General features: G+C 43.0%; 1 protein-coding gene across 2 annotated transcripts in view; it reads left to right on the top strand.

Annotated features, from left to right (window-relative positions):
• The first annotated feature begins 12,485 nt into the window (after window positions 1-12,485).
• ATRN (attractin) overlaps window positions 12,486-16,103 on the top strand; it is a 146,075-nt gene continuing 142,457 nt past the window's right edge. For both annotated transcript variants that reach the window (XM_079129138.1, XM_079129137.1), the window contains exon 1: window positions 12,486-12,998. In XM_079129138.1, coding sequence (XP_078985264.1) covers window positions 12,592-12,998 — 407 coding nt within the window. In that variant the 5' untranslated portion in view covers window positions 12,486-12,591. The remainder of the gene's footprint in view (window positions 12,999-16,103) is intronic.

The raw sequence follows: 16,103 nt of genomic DNA, 5'->3' as shown, positions 1-16,103 counted from the left end.
AAATGGACTGAAAGACATCAAATATGTTCATGAATTCATAATGATATGCTGAACAACAAAATGCTTTGATCAACTTCAGAGGATGCCAAGAATTACCTCATTATTTTGAATGCTGATAAATAAAGGCAAACAAGCACTTAATCATACTTTTCCTGTATGAAGAATATTGCAGAGTAGCTAAAGAATTGATGGGGAAATGTTATTCTTTATAAAACAATTTCAGCTAATAAACACATGAAGGATGATAATATGAAATTCCAAAAACTATGAATACTAGAAATAAGATGAAATAATGGTTCTAGGCCAGCGCCAATAGAACTTTCTGTAATGATGAAAATGGTCTATATTTGCATTTTTCTACACAGAAACAACTGTAGTAGCTATTGAACTCCTGAAATGTGGCTATTATAACTGAGGACCTGAATTTAAAATTTTATTTAATCTTCTTTAAATTAAATTTAGATAACCACATGAACATTTAGCAAATTCCTATTGTATTCAACAGTGTGATTCTAGAAAGCAGTTATCCTTGACTGCTAAAATCATTAGATGAATGATTGGAAAGGTTATGATGGATGGATCAGAATGACTACCCCAATACTTACTGATCTATCTTAAAATCACGAAAGAGATGCAAACTGACATCTTCTGATGCGAAACAAATAAGGAGTGTACAATAACACCCAGGAAGTATCCTTTTTTCTTTCTTTTCCTTCCTTTTCTTTCTCTCTCTCTCTCTTCTCTCTCTCTCTCTCTCTCCCCTCTTGCTTCTTTTGAGTACTTGGGACTGAACCTAGGGATGCTCTACCACTGAGTTATATCCCCAGCTCTTTTTATTTTTTATTTTGAGACAGCATCTTGCTAAGTTTCTGAGGCTGGCATCAAACTTTTGATCCTCCTGCCTCAGCCTCCCAAGTTGCTGGGATTAAAGGTAAGCAATACTGTAACTGGTTCCATGAAGTATTCTTTGCCAAAAAATAATCAAACTTAACAGGCTTCTAGATGTAACTATCAATGTAGAAAATATAGAAAGCAGGAACACAGCGACACCATAGTAGGAGAAATCAGCAAATTTTAGAATGTGGTGAATGTGGTATAGTCCTTACAAAAAACATTATGTTTTATTGAATATTTTTTTTTTTTTTTTTTTTTTTTTGTGCTGGGGATTGAACCCAGGGCCTTGTGCTTACAAGGCAAGCACTCTAAACTGAGCTATCTCCCCAGCCCCTATTTATTGAATAATTTTAAGAGAAAAGATGAAGGGCATGGAAAACATGGAGCAGAAACCTAAAAGACAGATCAACCAAATTCTAAGTGTGGATCTTGTTTGAAACCAATTATGTCTTAGTCTGGATTCTCCAGAAAGTATTACTCAATACAAAGGCAATGTGCAAAGACTTTATTGAAGATTGTGATCTCAGAGAACAGGAGTGAGGTATTGTAAGCACAACAGGGAAATAGGGAAAGTCAACACAGAGAAGCATAATGACATTGACCACCACTAAGGGTGATTCCTAATTCCAAAGGAATTTCTTAAAAGGGGGTTATACTGCGTCTCAGAAATTTTGGTCTAGAGATGAAAGGGAGAAGCATTTAGAAGAGATTCTTATCCCCCATTGGTCAAAGTGTGTCTCAATGTACATTAAGTGGGGCTGGGGAAGTCACTCATGCTAAGCACATGGCTTCAATTCCCAACACCAAAACAAAACAAAACAAAACAAAACAAAACAGTTCTCATCTTTTACAAATTCATACTGAAGTACTTACACATGAATGATATGAAGTCTAGACTTTTCTTCATATAATCCGGTTGGTAGAGGAGAATGGATGAAGGCACACCTGAAACAAGACTGGCCGTGTTATGCCCCGGTTTAAAAATGTCCACTAACTTTTTGACATTCCCCCCGCCTTTTTTTTTTTTTTCAAAAATGGTGCTTAATTTCCCTCCCCTTGGGTGTAGTGGGACTTAGTGATTCACTTCTAATGAATACTATGTGATAGAAGTGGTTTTTATGTTTCCCAAGTCTAGGTCATAAAAGGTTTGGCAACTTCCACCTTGCTCTGTCTTGGGTTTGCTCTTAGGGAAGGACATTTTACAACTCAGTGAAGAGGTCCAGGTGGCAAGAAACTGATACCTCCTGCCAACAACTCATGGGCCACGGGTGTGAGCCACTTTGGAACAGATTCTTTAGCCTTGCTTGTGGCTTCAGATGACTGCAGCAGGCCAGCAACTTCACTGCAGCCTCATGAGACATCCTGGGTCAGAACCACCCAGCTAAGCACTCCTGACATTCTCACCCACAGAAACTATGTGAGATGAAAAAAGGTTTATTTCTGTTCTGATCTGCTAAAACAAGTTAAATGTTGAAGCTGAGTGATGAGTTCATTTTACTCTTCTACTTCTGTGTATGTTGGACATCTTCTATGATAAAAATTAAATAGTGGGTTTCTACACTGCATTATTATGTAAATAATTTCCAGATGGTTTAAAGTTTAAAATGACTAGTAAATTGTTATCTTGGTTACCTCAATATAGGAAAGGAATTCTTAAACAAGAGACTAAAAACCGACCATAAGTCAGGCACAGAGGCACATGCCTATAATCCTAGCTACTTGGGAGCCTGAGGCAGGAGGATCACAAGGTCAAGACCAGTCTGGGCAACTTTGTGAGATTCTGTCTCAAAATGAAATAAAAAATGCTAGAGATGTAGCTCAGCGGTAGAGCACTTTCCTAGCATGCACAACGTCTGGGATCAATCTCCAGTACTGCAAAAAACAAGCAAACAAAAACCCAAAAGGCTACAAATAAGATGGATAAATTAATCTGTCTTTTAAAAAGGACTATTTATTGCTCAATACCATAAATAAAGGGAAAAGATGGACCTCAATCTGGAAAATTATATTGGTCACCCATATAATGAAGAAAGAATTAGTATCTGAATATATAGGAAACTCCTATTAAATCAATAAGAAAAAAAAATAAACCAATAGAATATGGGCCAAGGATATAAATGTACAGTTCACAGAAGCAATATCCAAATGATCAATAAACAAAAAAAGATTAATCAACCAGAAGCGGAGTATAGTGGCGTACACCTGTAGTCCCAGTTACTGAAGGAAGTGAGGAAGGAGGATTCCTTAAACCCAGGTGTTTGGAGTCAGACTGGGAAACATAGTGTGACCCTGTATCCTTAAAAAAATTTTGGTCAATCAGGATCCTAATCTCTGGCCCCTATAGTAATTAACATCCTCCTGCTTAGTAGCTTTCAACATTAATTAAGTAGAGTTAGTATATAATTACAGTCAGCCATATCTGTAGGTTCTGCATCTGCAGAATGAACCAACTGCTACATATCAAATATAATCAGGAAAAAAAAAAAAAAAGGTGTCTATAGGCTGGGAATGCTGGGAATGTAACTCATTGATAGAATGATTGCCTGACATGTGTGAGGTCCTGTGTTGCACAGCAAAAAACAAGAACAAAAAAGCAAAAAATGTGTGCACTGAACATGTACAGTCATTTTTCTTGTCATTGTTCCCTAAATAATGCACTATAACTATTTGTATAGCATTTACACTGAATTAGGTATTATAAGTGATCTAGAAAAGATTTAAAGTATTTGGGAGAATATGCATGGGCCACATGCAAATACTATGCCAACTTATTGCTTTAATTTTCAAGTCAAAGACTTTTGTTTATTCACATATTTCACAGGAAAAGGAATGTAGCAAATAGGTCAGGGTTGTATGAAAAGATCCACGTTTGTACATGTTACTCTATGATATGTCTCCACACCCAGCCCCCTTTTGCCCCCTGAAGTGCTAGGGATTGAACCCAGGACCCTGGGCTCTAAGAAGGTGCTCTACCACTGAATTACACCCCTCTCCTCATTTGCACCCTTGGTATTTGTAGGAGACAGCACAGGTGCTGGGGTTCCAATGGCACAGGAATAATTGGGGTCGATTTTCAAATAAGGTCAGGCTGGAGATTCAAAACAAGAGGCAGTGAGGCAGCTGGACTAGTGGAAGGCATGTTCTTTAACATTTGATATCAAAGACATGAGCATACCACAAGTACTCCACCCCCCCCCCCCCCACACACACACCATTTCTGGGAGTTCTCTCCATGGAATTAAGCACTAATTACTCACAACAGTAATTAGATTGATTTTGCACCCTGTATTGTGCCTTTCTTACCCCTGTCTCAATTCCTTACTCTTCTACCTTCTTCCTTGAATCACATTTCACTTTACTCTGAATCCTTGCCATAGGGCCTTCTTCTGGGGACCCTAAACTAACATAAAATTGTTCAAGCTTCCATGCTAGTATCTGATTGATAAATCTGAGCCCTGGCAGTTTTGTGAGAACTTTCCACACAAAAACAACAACAACAAAAAAAACTAGTTTCCCTTGAAATGCATATGAAAGACAGGACCTGATGGTGGGGGTGGTGAGTAAAGCAGACTGGTCACAGGCACAGACTTCAAAGTTACTCAAGCCAGGCACTATGGCTTAGGGACCTCCAGCAAGTCTGCTTTCTTTTTGTCTTCTTTGAACCTTGTCCACAATCAGTGCCCTTGGCTCTGGCTTGCTCAGGTTCATAGCTAAACACCCTTGTTCCTTGAGCCATTTTTGATATGCTGATCTGGTTTCTGCCTGTTTAATCTGGTAAACACTGCAGTCAGGTCATACCTCTAGTCACCGGTCAGGCTTTGGGTCAGTTCACTCTGCACACAAGATAACCTGCAACCCTCCCCCACTTTGGGGCTCCTGTCACAGTGAAGGCAAGAACCACTTTGCCATAACAAAGGCTGCTTCGTTGCCAGTGGCTTCTCAGATAATAGGAGTTGGTGCCAGTGGCTTTGGCAGCAGCTTGAGATGGGAACTGCTATACAGGCATCAGAGACCTTCATCACAATCCCAGAAGCAGGCTGCCCCACTGGCTCTTTTTTTTTCACCTCCAATACTGAGAATTGAACCCAGGGGTGTTCTACCACTGAGTTACATCCCTAGTTTGTTTTTTTAATTTTGAGGAAGGGTCTTGCTAAGTTGCTCAGGCTAGCCTCAAATTTACCATCATTATGCCTCAGGCTCCCTAGTAGCTGGGTTACAGGCATGCACCACTGTACTTGGCTCCAGCAGCTGTCTGAATCAGGGTCTTAGACTAGCATTAGAAACAGTGGCACGAGGACCATGGGCTTTGATGGAAATCATCTTGGAGAGAGAATGACTTTTCAGTGAGCCAAAGCAGGAAATGAGGGAATGAATACCTCCACTGGGTTGCAATATTGTCTCAGTGGTAGTATCTCCTGCTAGAGTGTTGGGGTGTGGGTAGGTGGGCTTCCAAATTCTTGGTGCTTATATTAGTTCTCTTTCACTGTAAGTCATCAAAATTTAATGGTCTAAAGAAATGACAGCAGCTTATTATCTCCACAGTTTCTGTGGGTCAAGAACTCATGAGCAACTTGGTTAGACGATTTTGCCATCAAGAAGTTGCTCAAAGCTTCACTCACCTGAGGCTTGACGGGAGCTGGAGGATCTACTTCCAAGTTGGTTGGCACACTTGTGTGGCAAGTTGTTTCTGACTTTTGGTGTGCGTGTGGGTCCTCGGTTCCTCCCCACCTGAGACTCTACACAGGTTGTTTTGAGTGTCCTCATGTCATGGGGGTCCATTTCCCCCAAAGAAAGTGATGGCAAAGAGAAAGAGAAGTAGAAATTATCTTTTGTAGAACCTTACTTCAGAGGTCACACAGCAGAATGCTACACATTGTATTTGTTAGAGTGAGTTATTAAGTCTGACCTATATTATAGGGGAGAGGAATTAAACTTCAACTTTTTTTTTTTGGGTGCTGGGGATCGAACCCAGGGCCTTGTGCTTGCAAGGCAAGCACTCTACCGAGTGAGCTATCTCCCCAGCCCCAAACTTCAACTTTAACTAGAATTTGTGAACACTTTTTAAAAAGTACCTCAATGCTTTAAGTGCAGTAGGTAACTATAATTTGGATCATGAGATCTTTTCCAGCTTCTATTTCTAACCAACTTGTTCTATTTTTTTAAATTTTCTTCTTATATAATCAATAAGATAGAAACCATCAGGTTGGGGGGTGTAGCTTAGCAGAAGAGCACTTGACTAGCAAGCATGAGGCCATCGTTTCAATATCCAGCACTGCAAACAAATAAGCAAACAAAGGAAATAAAATAGATTGTCAACTGAGGGTATACAGTCACATACCATGTATATGATGGTAGTACCATAAGATTATATCACTGAGTGGTGTTGCAGCTGTTTTAATTAGTGTAAGTGCACACTGTGATGTTTGAACAATAAAAAAATTGACTAACCATGCATTTCTCAGATGGTATCCTCATGGTTAACAAGCACATGTCTGTAGTATGGTCAATTCCTATTTCTTTAATCGATATTATAACACTTATCTGTGCTTCTTAGGAAGAATTCCAGTGTCCTCTTTCAGTCCCTTTTTTCTTTACTGAATTACCCAAGAAACCAGGAACTTATTCCATCTCAAGTGGCCAGGTCAGCTTGAAAACAAGTCAGTCAAGTCAGGGTTGTGCATCTAACTTGTGAAAAGTAGGATATCTAGAAGGAACACTGAGAAGTAATCTCATGTCTGCGTAGAGAGGGTGATGTTGCCAGGTATAATGGCAATGTGAAATGCATCACTCAGACATCCTGCTGTGGGAGCTTAATTGGTTGGCAGAACCAGCTGCAGCTCCTCTGGTTCTGCCACTGCATTTCTAATAGTGCAGACTGATTTCTGAGAGATACAGGACTGCTCCAACTGGCAACTTGGCTCCAGGACTCCCCCATTGGCCTGGGAGAGACTTTCTTGAACCTGCACTGAGGTCTGAGGCTTTTAGTCTGTGCCTGTGTGGTACTGGGTTTTGAAAACAGGATCTTTTGCATGCTAGGTGAGTGCTCTACTACCAAGTTACATCTCCAGTCCTTTCAAAACTTTTATTTTGAAACAGGGTCTCACTAAGCTGCTCAGTCTGGCCTCGAACTTGCAAACCTCCTGCCTCAGCTTCCTGAGCAGCTGAAATTGCAGGTATACACCACTTCCTTCCTTCTTCCTTTCCTTCACAGCTGTTAGATATTTATTCCAGTCTGAGTCCTCCCCTTGCTTTTCTGGCTTCCTTCCCTCTTATCCTTCACAGACGCTTCCCCTAATAAATCTCTTGCAATGTCTAATTCTGTTCTGGCATCTGTTTCTCAGTGGACCTCCCAGGCACACTCAGTGCTGGCACTGGTTCCCACTGCTTGGGAGAGCAGTCTTGGTCTCTCTTCCCAATTCCGCTCTCAGTGATATGCTGGTAGTTGACATGGTTCATGATGGGAACATTTACACTATAGAAATCAACTAATGCCATGCATGAGAACTTTTCTGTCCCCAGTGAGCTAGTTGTTAAACATCTATCAGCATACCTCTGGTCTGTACTCAACAGAAATGCTCACCAAGAGACCTATATTGGATTCCCAGACTGTTTATAGGATCATTATTCATTGTATCTTCAAACTGGAAATTATCCAAATGTCCACCAGCAGAATAGATCAACAATTCATCATATCATGGCATATATATTTTTATATGATAGACTATAGCAATGAAAATAAATACCTACTACATACAACAATATGGAGGAATCTCACAAATACAATACTGAGTGAAAGAAACCAGACACAAAAGAATCCATACTATAGGATTCCATTTACACAAAGCAAAAAAAAAAAAAGGTAAAACCAATCTATTGTGCAAGAAATCAAGAGTGGTTCTCTTGTGGAGATAGTGAGAGGGAGCGGGAAAGAGGAGTTCTGATAATGTCCTAATTCTTGACCTGGGGGTTGCTTCTTTGGGTATGTTTACTTCATGAATATTCATTAAGCTATATATGTATGATCGTTTTACCTTTTCTATATGTATGTTATACTTTTAAAAAAGGGTTTTGGTGTGTGTGTGTGTGTGTGTGTGTGTGTGTTGTGTTTTGTGGTACAGTGGGGGGGGGGGGCGGTGAATATGTTGCCTTTGTACATGCCAGGCAAGTGCTCCACCACTGAGTACTTTATTGTATGTTTATCTGCAATTATGAGAAATTCTGGGTGGGGGGGATAATCCAAAAGAATGACTTCAGTTTGGGGGATTCTAATTTTAAGTCCTCCTCTTGGCCATGTTTAGTAAGGCCATTTCCTTTCTAAGAATATTACTGTTTTCATGATGTCTTATCTATACACAGGAAAACCTTTTGTTCTCTATTGTAGAAATTTGTAGAAGGCAGGAGTCCAATTCATCCAATTGAAATTTCAAGTCCTCCTACTCTAAATTGATGAACTCAGTCCCTTGAGCTGATAAAAAGGCCATTTCCTGTACTTGTGGCGCTTATCTATAGAGGCCACTGGGAGCTCTGCCAACAGCTCAGGGGCTAATCCTGAGCTGTCAGATCAAGGTCTCCTAAAATCTCCCCCTTAGAGCCTGCAAATGACTAGATGGGATCTTCCTCTTGCAGGGAGCTTCATTTTACCTATAATCCTCCCAGTTGTGTTTGTTGCAAAGTTTCAGTATCACAGGCAACAAAGTACCTCATCTGCTAGGTGAGATCCTGACACCAATGATCAAGATTTGGATGGTTTCATGTAGACTAAAGTATTCATTGGGTATACTAAGGGCATACTAAAACATGTTGATGTTTCAGAGACAAGTGTAGAATGAGATTTGGTGCTACGTGGGGAGGAAGATCAGATGGTCAATCAGATAGATCTTACTGAGGTAGCATTCAACCTTTGTTACATAGCAGGTGTTATTCATAGTAGATGCACACAAAAAATATACTACTGGTACTTCTCCCAAGTTTTCTTTACTGGGTTTGTGTGTGTGTGTGTGTGTGTGCGCGCGCGCATGTGTGTGGTGCTAGGGATTAAACCCAGGGCTGTGTGCATGCTAAGCAAATGCTCTACCACTGAGCTCTAAGCCCAGCCCTACTGGATCTTTGTTACAGCTGTGAGAGTTGTCTGCTAAGTGGGAATGAGATGTGTTCAAAATGCTGCTCTTACTTCATGATAGTTTCAACTCTTTGGTACAATTAATGCTCCAGGGTTCTTCATGGTAATCTGAAGCTCACTTCCAGACAAGATTAAATCCTTGCTCAGCTCCCTTTCCTGATCTTTCTTCCTTCACTATGTTTCTTCTGAGAGAACTGTACTAATAAATTATGCACTAAAATTCTGCTGCAGGCTGTGCTTCTAGGGAAACTGTCTTGGTCCATTTTCTTTTGCTGTAACAAAATACCTGAGACCCAGAAATTTATAAGGAAAGAGGCTTATTCTGGTTTATGGTTCTGGAGATTGGGAAGTCAAAGAGCATGGTACCAGAAAGAATCTCATGCTGCTTCAACTCAGGGTGGAAAGCAGGACAAGTTAGAGTGTCCAGAAGAGAGTCAAAATGGGGGATGAGGTTGTGGCTCAGTGGTACAGCACTTGGCTAGCATGTGTGAGGCACTGCGTTTGATTCTCAGCACCACATAAAAAAATAAAGGCATTGTGTCCATCTACAACTAAAAATAAATATTAAAAAAAGAAAGAGTCAAAGGAAAAGCTAGAAAACAGAGCACACTTTATAACAATCTGCTGTCCTGGTGAACAATCCAATCCCTGGAGAAGGAAAACATGTGACAAAGGCATTAATACATTCCTGTGCACTCTGCCCCCAAGTCCCAAACATCTGCCAGGTTCCTCTTCCCAATACTGCCTCACGGGGAAACAAATCTCAACATGAGTTTTGGTAGGGACACAGTATATTTAAACCACAGCATGGTCCTAGGACATGCATGAGAAAAAGTCAACAATTATAAAATCTATCCATGTTCATGACCAGGAGACAACACAAGCAAAGATACAGAAAATGATGATATGAAATCAGAGAGAGAAAAAGGGCCATATAGTGTTACCTTTCTCTAACGAAACTACACAAAACCAGGCAAAGGCACCTTCAAACCAACTAAGTGGGTGCAAACCCCCATGACCAAACTGTTGGTGAGGACTCTTATTTAGAGACTGCACTTAGAGCAACTCTGGATCAAAGACTAGGATTTTCTTGTTATTGGTATTAAAGTTCCTGGGACCTGGAAGTGGCCACCTCCATAATGACCAGTGGAGAAAATGGTGACAAGTCATACAGGAGGAATAGTCACCGAATCTTGGTGATAAAACATATGAAGTAAAACAGATGTGCTTCCAGAGTTACAGTGACCCTTCCCTTCCATGAGAAGCAACTGGGCAATAGTATGAATGACTGATTGTATATTATTTCATATGTGATTACTCTCTTTTTTTTAATTAATGGAGTGAGCCTCAGATAACTTGTCATTAAAAAAATTTTTAGTTATAGATGGACACCTTTATTCATTTTTTTATGTGATGTGGAGGATTGCTGCAAACTCTTTCTGTTATCCTTGAGCATTGGTAAAATCAAGTGAAATTTCACTGTGTGGGCTCAGTTTTTCAGTGAGGAGGGAGGGGAAGCTCTGGTTCTACTACTGTCCTGAAAGAGTAGAGGGAACAGTGTCTCCTGCAGACTGGGCATGGTCCATGTCAGCTTCTCCTGTCTGACCAGAGCCTGCCAAGGGTAGAGCCATATATTTAATTTCCCCATCTCACCCTACACAGCCCTGTGGAGGACATTGCAGCAAACATAACCCACAAACCAGAATAGCAATGCTAGAGCACAGGCCAAACAAAAGATCTCCTGCGGGAGTGGGAAGGATGTGTGGGTGGAGCTGGGGGCGAAGTTTCTTAGGTGCAGTTGAACCTCACCAGGCTTCAAGTGAGGAAGGTTGGGGCATGGGGAAGCAGTGGCACCTGGCTACGTGTGGCGTACATCCTAGTATCTCAGAATCTGTGTCATGAGGCAAAGCTGAGAGGTTCCCCCAGGTCTATGAGGGGTTTTCTCTGATTCCCAGGGACTGTGAGGTGCCTAACTCTGAGGTAGTTGCTCTAGGACTATGCCTCACAGCACCAGGGTTATATGAGACAATGTTCTGATTATTTGTTGCTGAGTAACAAGCCTTTTTTAAACCCAAGAGGCTTAAAACAGCAATAGATCTGAGGATTTTGGATAAGGCACAGTAGGAAAGACTCATCTCTGTTTTAGATAACATGGAACAGCTCAGATGGTTGAAACACCTCAAATGACGTAGTCATTTGATGACTGAATCCCTCAACTAGGAAGGCATACCAGGTTCAGGTCTGGGGTCTTTCCCTTTCTACGTGGTGTCCACATTTGGTTTCTTTCCAACAGGTGGAAGGGGGGAAGCACCTTAGGACTACCAAGAGCTCAAATTCAGGTCTTTCTAAAGTTCAGAACTGGAGCTGGGCTGACACATTGTCACTTCCCCATACTCTTCTATTGCTTAAAGGAAGTGATAGGCCCAGTCCAGATTCCAGGGCTGAGGCTCAGACAAGGTTATTATACTGCTGGGAGGTGCGTTTTCTTGTGGGGGAGGCACTGAAGTTAACAAGAAGGGCTCTGGGGCTCACTTGTGCAAGTAAAGGGCTCCATAATTCTTAATTCTAGGTTGCCCTCTCTTCAGATAATATGGTTAGAAGGTAAATGGTGGGGTGCAAAGTAACCCCTGAACTTCTCCCACAGAATTAGAGGTGGGTGGTCTGTTCTGCCACTGAATCATCCAGTTATCAAGGGAGGCCTGGTAGTGTCTTCAGTCTTGTTAGGCATTTATTTATATGCCAGGTTCTTTTTTTTTGCGGGGGGGGGGCAAGTATTGAACCCAGGGGTGCTCAACCACTGAGCGGCATTCCCAGACCTACCTTTATTTTTTATTTTTGATACAGGATCTAAGTCTCTTGGGGTCTTGCTAAGTTGCTGAGGCTGTATATGCCAGGTTCTTAACCCACGTGTTATTTCGTTATCCCTATTTTAATTTTTATTGATGCATTGTAATTATACCTAATAGTGGGACTCGTTGCTACACATTAGTACATGCACATAACATAATCTCATCAATTCCATTATTCTAGAGACTATTTTAGAGACTAGACTGCAGCACTCCCTCTTCGACAGGATCGCACCTAGCACTACACCACGATGCAGCCTTTGAGGTCCTTTTCGCCTGGCGGCTGGAGTCAGGGAAGAGCGCTGATGGGCCCCGGGCATTCAAGAGGACAATACTCATCGCGGTCGGCGTGGCTATACAGTTCACAACTAGAGACTTTGTTGCTGTTACCTGGCCGCCGCCGCCGCCACTCAGCGAGAAGGGCAAAGTATAGCGCTAGGGCCACTCTATAGAGATGCTAGGGTCTCGCGTCCTGAACCCTGGTAGACGCTGACGTACCGTTCGCTCGAGGACCTACCGCTCTCGCAGTAGGACTCCGCCTGCGCGCCCCGCCCACGCACGCAAGCACGCACGCACATCAGCTCCGCCTGCAACGCCGCTCTGGTCCCGCCCTTTGGATTGGCCGCCGGAGCCACCGTCCGCACAGCCCCGCCCCGCACGGCCAGGCGAAGCAGAGCCGGCCGTGCGGTGTGTGTGTATGTGTTCGCGGGGCGCCGTCTCAGCCCCGGGAAGATGGTGGCGGCCGCGGCGGCGACTGAGGCTAGGCTGAGGAGGAGGAGGACGGCGGCGACTGCAGCGCCCTCGGGCAGGAAGGGCGGGCGGCATTGGGATTGGGACGTGACAGGGGCTGGGAGGCCGGGACCGGGGGCCGGGCTGCGTCTCCCAGGACTGCTGTCGCCGTCACTACCGCCGCCACTGCTGCTGCTGGTGCTCCCGCCGCTACTGCTGCTGCTACTGCTGCCCTGGGAGGCCGAGGCCGCAGCCGCCGCCGCGGCGGTGTCGGGCTCAGCCGCAGCAGAGGCCAAGGAATGTGACCGGCCCTGTGTCAACGGCGGCCGCTGCAACCCTGGCACTGGCCAGTGCGTCTGCCCCGCGGGCTGGGTGGGCGAGCAATGCCAGCACTGCGGGGGCCGCTTCAGGTGAGTGGGGGTGGTGTTGGAGGGTCGGGCTAGGGGGAGGCAGGGGTGAGCGGCGCTTGAGACCGTTCCGGCTTAGAGGCGAATGCGGGACAGAAAGTGGGGAGGGAGGGTGGCCCCACTCTCTGATGGCCATTTGCTTCTGGGGTGATCACCGTCTCTGGCTTGGGGTTTTCCGGTGACAGAAGGTGAAAAGATGCGAGGCAGAAGTGAGGGTATCCCAAAGGTATTTGGTTGCTGCGGGTTAAACTGGAAGGATGCTTTGGATTCCAGACTCAAATCCAGTTCAGAAACTGGGCCTATTTCGGATAAAGGAGGTATCAAGAAAAAGGTGAGCGAGCCAGTTCTTAACCGAGCACTTCATTTTAACATCCCCTTTTGCCCTAGATTCAAATGAGTTCCCCAATTGTTGGAGGTGTGGGATGCTCTGAAGGAGCAGGGCCCTGAAAGTGATTTGTTGGTGGAGATATAAAGAAAAGGGTAGGTATGAGAGATTTTAAGAATAGAAGACCAAGTGATTGTTGGCTAAAGGAAAGTGAGGAAGCTAGCCTTTAGAAGCTCATTGGCCAGTGGCATATTAGAACAGGGTCTGTCCTGGAGAAGGGTTGGAAAGCTGTTTCTGTTTGCCCTGGTTTCTGAATATATGGAGTTCTGAGTTGGCTTGGTTTGGGACAGTACCCCTTGGAGAGATCACTCATTAATTGATCAACAGTTATGTGTTATTTACTTCAGTTGTGCAAGGATTTCTGGATACTACACATAAATAGATTAGCCAGACTTTGGCGTAGTCCACAGGCTTCTGGAATATAGCAGGAGGAAGATATGTAGACAAAACCCTAGTCATAAGAACCACAGAATCATTCAAGCTTTTGGCAGGTATTTACTGAGTACTGTCTCCATCTGACCTGAGGGAGTGGTGGACTGCAGTGAACAAGACAGATAGGGGCCTGCTCTCAGGGATCCTCTATTCTAGTGTGGGTGACAAGCAATTAACAAATAAGTGAAAGAAATGAAAAGGTAATTCCAGCTAATGGTGATTGTAGTCACCCAAATAAAAACAGACTGATCTGATAGAGAATTATAACTAGCCAGTCTTTTGAAGTGCCATTTGATCTGAGACCTGAATGAGGCACTGAGGAACCTGTGAAAATCCAGGGGTAGAGAGGTTGTGACTAGCTGGGACCTGCAAGCAAGAAAGACTTGGAGGAGGAGGTAACATTGGATTTGAGCATTTGAGGCTAAGTAGGATTTGGAAATGTGGAGCTAAGGGAAAAAAATCCCAGTTTGAAGGAAGGATGAAGACAAAGTTGTGGAGGCAAGATTTGCTGGTGCCTCTGTAGAAGAGAGTTGTGAGGGAGAACTTTGGAATGATAAAATTATAGATCTTCTAGGGAACTCAAGAGAACATTGAGCAGATTAGCTCTTTAGTTTTATAGATGGAGAAACCAAGTGTCTTCAGGACCAGTGTGTAGTGGGCTAGTCTTTTAACTTACTTAGGATGTTCTGATTTATGAATTGTTAATCTGCATATATTTGTTGAGAGTTCCCAGGTTTGTCCTTCCTTCCTTCCTTCCTTCCTTCTTTTCTTTTCTTTTCTTTTCTTTTCTTTTCTTTTCTTTTTCTTTTCTTTTCTTTCCTTACTTATTTATACTGGAGATTTTACAACTTAGGTATGTTCCCAGCCCTTTTTGGACAGGATCTTACTAAGTCATCCAAAATGACCTTGAATTTCTGATCTTCTGAACTCAGTCTTCAGAGTATTTGGGGCTACAGGCATGTGTCACTGTGCCTGTTCACTTTTTTTTTTAGATTGCAAGGTGTAGTGGTAAACAAGACAAAGTTCTGTTCTTGTGGAGCTAACCTTCCTTCCAGTTTGGGAATTAAAAAATCCAACAATCTACAGTAATTTTGTTTAAGGCCGTAGAGGTGAAGAGCAGGGGACAGAGAACTTGACTCAGTTTGGAATAGGGTGAGGTTAGTCACTGGATAAGTGAGTTCAAATATGAAGGGTAAGGTACTAGGAGGCCATCATGTTCAGAGGCTTGGGGATGCGTGGGATCGTGGCAAGATGACTGGAGCTGAGAGAGCAAAGGGGAGCATGACAAGACTGGACAGACTGGTGGGGCCAGGCATAGTGGAGACCCTTTGGTCAGATTGAGAATTTTGACCTTTAACCCAAGAACAGTGTGATGGCATAATTCACTCTTGTTTTCATGATGTGATAGGCTATTAGATTATACTTAGAGCAGGAATAGTTTTGAAGGTGAGACCAGAGCATTTTGAATTTGAGATTCTTCCAAGATCAAATGAATGGTTGATTGAGTCCAGTGAGGGTCCTTAACATTCTGAAAATCTGGGACATGGTGGTGGGCAGTGGGACCCCCAGAGTGGGAAGGGGCATTTGTAGCAAAGTCAGTCTGCCTGTAATATTCAGAGTAGGTGGACTCACTGAGCATGAGAGTACAAATGGGTTTCTAAGTGGGGTCTGTTAGCATGAGTCAGAACATCAGTAATGAGAACCTGAGGTAGGCAGTCTGAATGGAGGCAGGGCTAGATGCTGTGTGGTGTTGCAGAGGTAAAATGGACTGGTCTTTCTTTGAAACTGGATTTCTCTTGGGAAGAGAGAGAATTGTGGTGAGGGAAAGAAAACTAGATTCTATCTTGAATGATTCAGTGATATTATTAATAGACCTCGGGACTCAGGAGAAGCTGATCTGAGACCAGTTGAATTTTGTACATACTGAGTTTGGGGTGGTCTTAGGTATGTACATGGCACACAAAAGTGTTGGAGTCATCTACCTAAGAGAGGGGTATTGCCAGGGAGAGAGACTGGTCTAGTGTCCACATGGACAGTCCAGAGGATTAGAGAAGAGCTGCTTATAATGGGTAACAGACATTCTTGACACTCAAATGATGTCATATGTAAGTCAAGGGGTTCCCTTAGCTATTGAGGACACTCCCTTTGAGCAGATACTAACCAATGTCAGTGCTCTTCTGTGGCAAACAATTATGACTGATCCTGACAATACCATTATATTAAATGCCATCCAGAATTTGCATTTTTAAAGATAAAAGGAGGAAGATAGGTCTCTAGTCTTTTATAAAAAC

Source organism: Sciurus vulgaris (genome assembly GCF_902686455.1).
Source record: "Sciurus vulgaris genome assembly, chromosome: 2".
NCBI lineage: Eukaryota > Metazoa > Chordata > Mammalia > Rodentia > Sciuridae > Sciurus > Sciurus vulgaris.
Note: the sequence above shows the minus strand (reverse complement) of the source record. Positions and strands in the feature narration are given on the sequence as shown.